General features: G+C 34.3%; 2 protein-coding genes across 2 annotated transcripts in view; one reads left to right on the top strand and one right to left on the bottom strand.

The window, feature by feature from the left end:
- Nucleotides 1-4,486, top strand: part of LOC111633155 (NAD-dependent protein deacetylase sirtuin-1-like) — a 56,207-nt gene extending 51,721 nt beyond the window's left edge. The window contains exon 12 of the mRNA XM_023377685.1: nucleotides 2,121-4,486. Coding sequence (XP_023233453.1) covers nucleotides 2,121-2,425 — 305 coding nt within the window. The 3' untranslated portion in view covers nucleotides 2,426-4,486. The remainder of the gene's footprint in view (nucleotides 1-2,120) is intronic.
- Nucleotides 4,487-4,801: 315 nt separating this feature from the next.
- LOC111633142 lies at nucleotides 4,802-7,035 on the bottom strand. Its single transcript, XM_023377672.1, has 4 exons — nucleotides 7,011-7,035; nucleotides 5,812-6,866; nucleotides 5,174-5,476; nucleotides 4,802-4,976 (listed from the first exon to the last, which is right to left on the bottom strand). Exons 1-4 carry the CDS (start codon nucleotides 7,026-7,028, stop codon nucleotides 4,802-4,804), a joined length of 1,551 nt encoding a protein of 516 aa, XP_023233440.1. The 5' UTR covers nucleotides 7,029-7,035.
- Between the last annotated feature and the right edge of the window lie 1,200 nt (nucleotides 7,036-8,235).

The following is an 8,235-nucleotide window of genomic DNA, read 5'->3' on the forward strand; positions in this document are numbered from 1 at the left end:
TTTTATAGTTGTTAGTAGAACTTACAATAAGAACATTAAAAATTTTTAGTCTTATTTTAAGAACTTACAAATGCTTTCAATTTCCTACAGCACCATCTATGGCAAGAAATGTAACTATTTTAATAAAATTTTTATTACTATAAAAAAAATTCCACTTCTAAGCATTTCTGTGAAAACCACATCTTACTATAAATAATTTGTGAGTTATTAACTTTTTAAAATTTCTCTGACTTTTGAATCACCCTGTATAATAGTAACAAGTATTTGCAGAAGATAATCATCAAAATGAGTATCTTATGAAGTCAGATGCTTCTACTAACATTTCTACCATTAATTAAAACTGTCTTACAGCTCATTCTGTATTATCTCTGTGTAGTTATTGTAGGCTGATGTTGAAAGATCTGGTGCATTGTATTGTTTCCAACAATAGGCATTTTAACTAAGGAACCATACATTGACATTCTTAGTTGCTGCTCTGATATAAGATGAAAATGGCCTAATCTACAACAAACAAAAAACTGAGTTCACCTTTTCCCAACAACTTTAGCACATCATACTCTCCTAGTTACTGTACATCTGGCAAAATATCACATATCTGTACTTTTATGTCTATCTTATGAGTTCTCTCCCCTCAGATTTTCATATTTTAACCAAAATAAAAGCTCTATTATAGATTAAAATTAACAAAGAGAAAGGGAGACGTTGCAATGATTATACTTGGAGATAATGCAGAATGAGCTGCAAGGCTCTTTTAAAAGTGGTATGAACATCAGCAGAAATGTACGAGTATAGCAGATGGTGCTTATTTTGAAGGTGATCTGTAAATACTTGAACTATTAATAAAAAAACTATATTAAAAATCCAATTTTTAGTTTTCACTTTGATATAATCATTGTAATTAAATTAAGATTAGCAATTTAAGTTTAGTGGTTATTAATTTTAGCTTGCTTTTACAATGAATGTAAATATTGCAGTATCTAAATAAATAAATTCAATAAGCATTTTAGCTTTCAATTTTTATTAATATTATTTTAGATTATAAATGGTATCTTGGATAAAATATGAGAATGGCTTATAGAAACATAATCCTAGTATATTTTTCTTCTTTTTAAGACTATAAATTTAATATTTTGTGTTTTGATATATTTTTGTAGAAATTGAATTTATAGAATAGCCAACAATTATGTTTTTCTATATCTCTCAAATTTCCAAAATCTGATTTTTCTTTTCATTCATTCATAAAACATTTAAGAAACCTTATTTCGTGAATATTTCATTATGCCATCTGCAATGATAACATAGTTTTAGGTTATATTTAGTTGCATTTATTGGTACTCAATGAAGTAATTGTGGATCAATCTATAGTTATTTTATTTTCATGATCAGTTTTTCTGACACAAATGAGATGAGATCCATCTTGATTACATGATCGTATTATAAAAAATAACGGAAGTAGAAATTGTCCGATTAAATTATGTCATTATAAAAGTGTCAAAGAAAACGTTTATTTTACCTTGGCATATTTAATTCTGAACATAATTTGTAAAATTATACGGTAATAGGAACTCGTCTATTTTATATAGAAAAATATAAATGAAAAATATTTTCATTTTTGTAATAAAAGAAATTTAGGAAAAAAAGCTACTTTAATTGGAGCATTATCAATAAAGAAAATACTTAATCACTTGTCAAAATAATACATTTAAATGAAGTTTACGTATATTTTAAATTTTATTACTAATATTATAACGACTTACTGATTCTAAAATGTTAGAGAAATACTGGAAACACTTATCAGATTAGACTGAATATGTTTTTATCTGAATAAGATAAAATTTCATTGTAAATTTTAAATAGATTTTCACAGGAATTTTTACATTTATAAGTTAATTTGGAAGTGATTCAGCCATGATCCTGTCTGAAATAAGTTAAGATTGGGAAGTAGAAAATTGTATTGAATTTTTATATGAATAATTAGTTTCATGTAGAGCAACATTTTGATAATTGATAAGTATTTCTATAAGAAACTGTGTAAATTATTAAATAACTTTATCTATCAGCAAACTTATTTTAAAAACTATTAAGATTTATATAAGATTAATTCTAGTATTATCTTACAGAAAATACCTTTTTGATTGTTCCACCGAATCGTTACGTGTTTCATGGAGCCGAATTATATTTGGATGAGCATCTGGATACAGAAGGAGAGGTTTCAAGCATGTCCGTTTTAGAAGAACAGAATTATAATGCTCCTAGTGTGGCAACCAACAGTAATCTTGTGAGCTCTGAGGAAAAAGTCGAAGCAACGTTTACTGTGGAACAAAATAATATACCAGAGAATGTTGACAGTGACAAAAACTATGCAGCAACAGCAGCAGCAGAAATGTTGGGGACAAACAATAATGAAAATTTCAGTTGTTCGTGAAATTAATTTTAGAATTTATACCTCCTGTAAAAATACCATATCTGTGATGTGGTGTATATGATCTGTGTTTGAACTCATTAGCATTCTATTATGGTGCTACAACACCAACACCATTATAGCTACCCCGAAAGTCCCATTTTGCACAAATATTACTTTGTGCTTTACCAGTGACTTTGACATGCTGGATTTATGCAGGTTGAAGATTCGAACATTGAGTGTTTCAACTTGCTTATTTTCACCCTTTAATGAAGTTGGATAATTCTTCAGACTTTTTCGTCTATCATGTAAAAAGAAAACAAAAAAAGTTATGTAAGTCCATGATTCATTTTCCAAGGTCACTTAAAATTGTATGATGGTGACAACCCTGTAAATTTATCTCGCATCCATTAAGCCATTAGTTTTTCGTTTTTTGATGTTTACGCAACTTCTCAACGAGATTAAGTACACCCATGCAATTTTAAAAATCAAAAGATGGAAGTTTAGTTTGTAGATATGCCATATTATTGTCGTATATTGCATAAATGATGATAAAAATTAATACCAAAGAAGCTCAGAGTAGAAACTATCATAGGAAATTTGTTCGCAGTTGTCGGCACGTTAATTCACGCTGCTGACGTTATGCGAAAGAGAGGAAGTATATTTTCCAGTAGTATTTATAGCTAGCTGTTTCACGTTTAAGAAAAAGTCCATAGATATGTCCGGGGTGACAATCAGTATTATTTCCCTTGGGGTGCTATTTCAGTTGTGTCCATAGAGCACAATCAGAAGATTGATTTAAACCTCAGGCATCAGCAATACATGACAGGTGTTTCCTAATACAGCTGGACTGATTTTAGGGAACAGGGATATAACCCGGATCTGTATTAGTTTTAAATATAAGATTAAAAAAGGATCTTGATAACAGTGGCAGCAATTCACATCAGTGATCAGCAGCGACTCAGCCAGGTGCTTTATTTAAGTGTTTAGATCACTTTGGTCCGTGTTGTACGTGTTTACAATAGCGCAGAATTATTGTCCTTCCCAACTATTGGTGGCAAATTCTTGCAGACTTTTCTGTGATACAGATTGTTGACTGATGGCGTTTACTGCGAAACCATATTTGAAACAGTGGGGAGGGGTGAAAGACGACGGATTAAGTATGATTTGTGTCGGAATCTCATCGGGGCCACATCCAAAGGAGAAATGAAATTCTTTTGTTTTGGTATATAATTGAAGAAACTTCTGTACCTCAGCACTACTTTCTCAATGTGTATTATATATAAATATTTAAAAATATGCGGTAAATATATATATATAAAAAGAAATTCACCATAATGTAAACTTGTTAAGAATTTCCTGTTGTTTCATTGTAAAGGTAGCATGCCTCTCTTCCTCGTTAACCGGGAATATTTTTGTGCATGCTTCAGGTAGCTTATGGGCAGAGTTTCGAAGATGCCCCGAAATTCAAAGTGATTTGGATGCCATTAGAAGAGTAGAAATTGCTATTTTAAGCGCATTTGACAAAAAGGTTAAAAACGAAAAAAATTCAAATAAATGTAAGTTTAACTATTTAGTGCCACTGACCAGTATAATAGTTTCAACTTTCGAACGGAAGCTTTAAAAAAATTCCCAGTGCGTCCATTTGAGAGGCTAGTGCCAATTTACTCGCATGTTAATTCTTTTTTCTTTGGACATTAGAACGCCACCATCTTCTCTTCTGTATTCAAGAGCATGGCATCTGTTAATTTGCCACGATGGGAACGTTTCGCCCGAGTTTCCGATTAAGAAATATGTAAATATCCATTAGCTGGGTGTTGCATCGTTTGTATTTATTGGTAGAAATTTTTGTCCCTCCTAGCAGTTTCACTTCTGTACAAAAGCTGCACTCTTCGGTCGTAAGTTCAAAATTTAAGGGATTATTCGTTGCAACTTAGACACGGTCCCTAGTATCGATTAATCGCTATTAATCTGGTCAGTGGTCTGTTCATAGTGATGCTAACGTCATTTTATATGTTTCATCTTAGTTGTTAGTGGGTATGTAATGTCATCAGATGTACAATTAAAGCTATTCAACTACTTAAATGGTGTTGTTTTGATATGATATATCAATAAAATTAGAAAATAACATGAAACATTTATAGGCGATGAGTTTATTTCGAACATAAGTTAGTGACGATGATAAACACTCGAATGACATTTTAAAAAAACTAATAAGAGAAGTGAAACAGAATTGTGCCGGAATTTTAGACGTCTTAATCCGGTTGTATACGCGAGTGTGACAGCAATAGACGCCCTGTGATGGTAAAGGATTAGTTGTACGCGCTACATCCCTTCAGGATGCCTTCTACCCAATACACTTTCCACTCAGCTGGTGGTAACGCACTGGTTGCTACCGCATCACGGCAGTTCTCCCGCACGACGCACTTGACACGAACACGCGATGGGAAGACGGAACACGTCGAAGTGGATGCCCTCTTCGTAACTCCATGCCAACAATCGCTGCAAGTTGAATTTCTGTACGCAGCGAGAATTGACAACTCCGTTCAGAAAGTTGCACGACGATTCGGGAGTGCTGTAAAGCAGTTCGTTATAGAAAGCCTTTGGTATATTTATACATAAAATGCGCTACATCTGTAAGTTGTTACGCCACGCCATGACTTCTATCGAAATAATTTCTTCCGTTTTAGAACAATTATAAAATTACGTTAGAAGATACGCGACGCGAACGTACGGTGAGAAACAACTTACAGATGAGAAAATAACACTTACCTGCACTCTTCCAGACGCACTGTTTGAGAATATTTTGCTCCTCCTTCACGCTCTTTCAAGTTAACAATGACTTTCCAGTCTCCATCGATATTAGATGCACGCAGAGGTTGGGCGTAAGTGACAGTAGAGGAGCAGATGTAATTTCCGTCTTTAGAACTGGTGCCGTTTTTTTCGCGGATGTTTCCGGAAGTGGAATTTCCGTCCACACCCTCTACTAAATTAATGGAACTGCTGTCTGTCGGGTCTGCAAGAATACGTTCTAATAGGAATTGATTATTGTTCATGGACAGCCTGATGATCTCCCTGGAAAGAATACAAAAACGTTATTGTAATTAATCGATGTGCCATAAAGTTTTCATTATGGACGCACTGATTCTTAAAGAATTTAGCATTTTTTGTAATGAACAAAATTGATATTAATTATAATTTTCTAAAATTGCTATTTATTGCTTTTTGTCCTACTTAAAAAAAGGAACATTTATCTATTCGATTATCAAAAATATTATCTGATAGGTACTTTAAGATAGTAATTTTAATTTAAATAACAATAAATTATCATTTAAGGAAGTAAAGATCCGAATCTAGTGTTAGTTTACGATGCTAGTTATAACTTCGGTAGTAATAGGTATTTTACTTACGATGGGTATTCGTCATCCTCTAGGCAGAATGTGGCATTAGTGCCATTCACACAGCTGGGTGGTTCTTTCGATCTGATTTTCTGCCTGTTGAAAGGTGGGGTATTAAAATACCTCTGCGCTGAACCATCGGCTCGACCTTGCGGTTGGGGAGGCGTTTCGATGCCTCTCAAATTTCCGAAAGCGCCGTCGTCTCTCTGAGAAAACTTTAAATCGGGATTGTTGGTTTGGTTAGAGGGTGCAGTACTAGTATTGGCTACTTTGATTTCGCTTTTCACCAGCAGTGGCTTGGCTGCAGATCGAGGAGGTATGGTAATCACGGGCGAATAGGGCTGCGTGATCTGGTGGTTATGCAGATAAGAATGATGATAATTGTGATTGTGCGGTAATGAATAATAATGGACGTAAGGTCTATCTATTTGGTCTACTAGTTTATGGTTTTGATATATATCTCTTAAAGGGATGTAAGAAGCGGTTTCGTGGACTTGCTGAGTCGGTTGACCATGTTGAGCGTGTTGAAAAGGCAGCTGGGAATTCACGTAATGGTTATTTCCGGAGGCGTAGTGTACGCCTTGAGGTTGAAGTCTGTTTAGCGCCTGTGCACCTTTCAACATCTGCACCAAAGTTCCTGCTGGCACTCTGTGATATTGTCCAGTATGATCTACTATTACGGGTGGCAATTTGACGTGATACACTTCAGTCTCCACGGGATCTGATGGAGAATTTTGAAGATGGTTGTAGTTAATAACTTGTTCTCTGTTGAAATAATTATTATCTGAGGGAGAGTTTGGTTTAGAGGGAGCGACTGCGAACGGTATTAATCGTTGTTCCTCAGACAAAAGTGACGACGAAGCTTCAAAAGGTACTTTGAAAGGGAAAGGATTAGCCGCAAATTTATTGAAGCTCTTCTTAGGGAAGAAATTTTTCGTCCATAGAGGATGGTATTGTTCCAAAGGTAATTGATCATAGTAAACATTAGAGGGCGAAAAGTGTTCGTCGCCGAAATCATCCATATAGAAACCTAATGTACCGGCGCATAATGCTAAAGTCTCGATAACCTATAACAAAAAACCTCTTTTAATAACCCAAACGTTTTAAAAACAACAAGAAAATACTATATAAAAATACTATTACGGAAAAAAAATTAACGTTAATAGATAAGGTACAGTACGGTTAGACTATAAAAAATTAGCAGCACTTACCCAAATGGTGAAGCACATGGTTGCAAGTTCGTGACCATTTGCTATAGCTTGGCAGAATGGCTTATATGCCCTTCCATCCGCCAATCGCAGGCGGTGCACCCAGTTAAAAGAAACCAGTAGAGCAAATACAGTAGGGCAACGTGTCACCCAACCCAAGAATTACTGATCCAAATCTCGTTTTTCCCTAAAACACCGAGAAGTTGTTTATAAATAACGCTATACATTTTTTTTTCTTAATGGAATTATATTTTGCTTAGGCATTTTTAATAGTTGGGCGTCTTGTTAACCATTTACGTTGTTTTTTTTTCCCGATAGCTTCCTTAGTGCTAGTTATTTAAATTAACCGAATTTTTGTCCATAAAAGAAGTGTTATGCGAGATTGTTTACGTTTATTGTTTTATTATTTTCGCTTGCGTATAGAAACGTGATTTCTGTCGTTTGTCACGCTAAGGTTTTCACGGTCGCCATTGCTTATTATAGCTGATGTTCATTATCTAATATTTAAAAATAGAAAATTTCCCAAGTGTGCTATATTTCCAACGAATTTTTAGACACAAAAACTTTCATAAATGAGTAACGAATTTAATTTCGTTATTATACTTAATTCATTTTTAATTGTTGTTAGTGGTTGGTTATATTAATGGCTTTTTTAATTGCAAACAATTTAAGTTCCGTGCAATTCAAACGTTAAGGGGTGGTAGAGAGAAGGTTTTATGCCATATAGGGCGTAAAATACACTGGAATTTGGGTGTTTCCGATATTGCTTTGTTATTGACGGATCTCGTTACATTTCGATAGTATTAAAAGCGACTTCTGTATTAGAGAAGGGAAATTAAAAAGTGGTTTTTCCACTTGCCGGCTTCTGAATGTGTTAATTACTTTTGTATAAGCAATTTCACTCGTCCTTTGATACAACCATATTTTTGTATAAACGCTGTTTTGAAATGAAAGTATTTATTTAATACTAATTTTATTATTACATCAGATACTTATAAATCTAAATTCGAATTTAAGTTTGTTACAAACGTATTACTGGTCGGATGGACGAGACGAGGACCGCTCTGGTAATCCGGGGTTCGAATCTGGGAATTTTTCGGAGATGGTCAGTCTAAGATACAGGATATGTCGGGCCCAGTCTTTCTCCATTCGGACTCTCCATTGTGGGTGTGGCCGAACCCACGATGGGCCTAGTAAAGGACCTCTAACTACTTATGGAAAGAGTCCA

Source organism: Centruroides sculpturatus, unplaced genomic scaffold, assembly GCF_000671375.1.
Source record: "Centruroides sculpturatus isolate CEXI.00-Female unplaced genomic scaffold, Cexi_2.0 scaffold773, whole genome shotgun sequence".
Classification (NCBI taxonomy): domain Eukaryota; kingdom Metazoa; phylum Arthropoda; class Arachnida; order Scorpiones; family Buthidae; genus Centruroides; species Centruroides sculpturatus.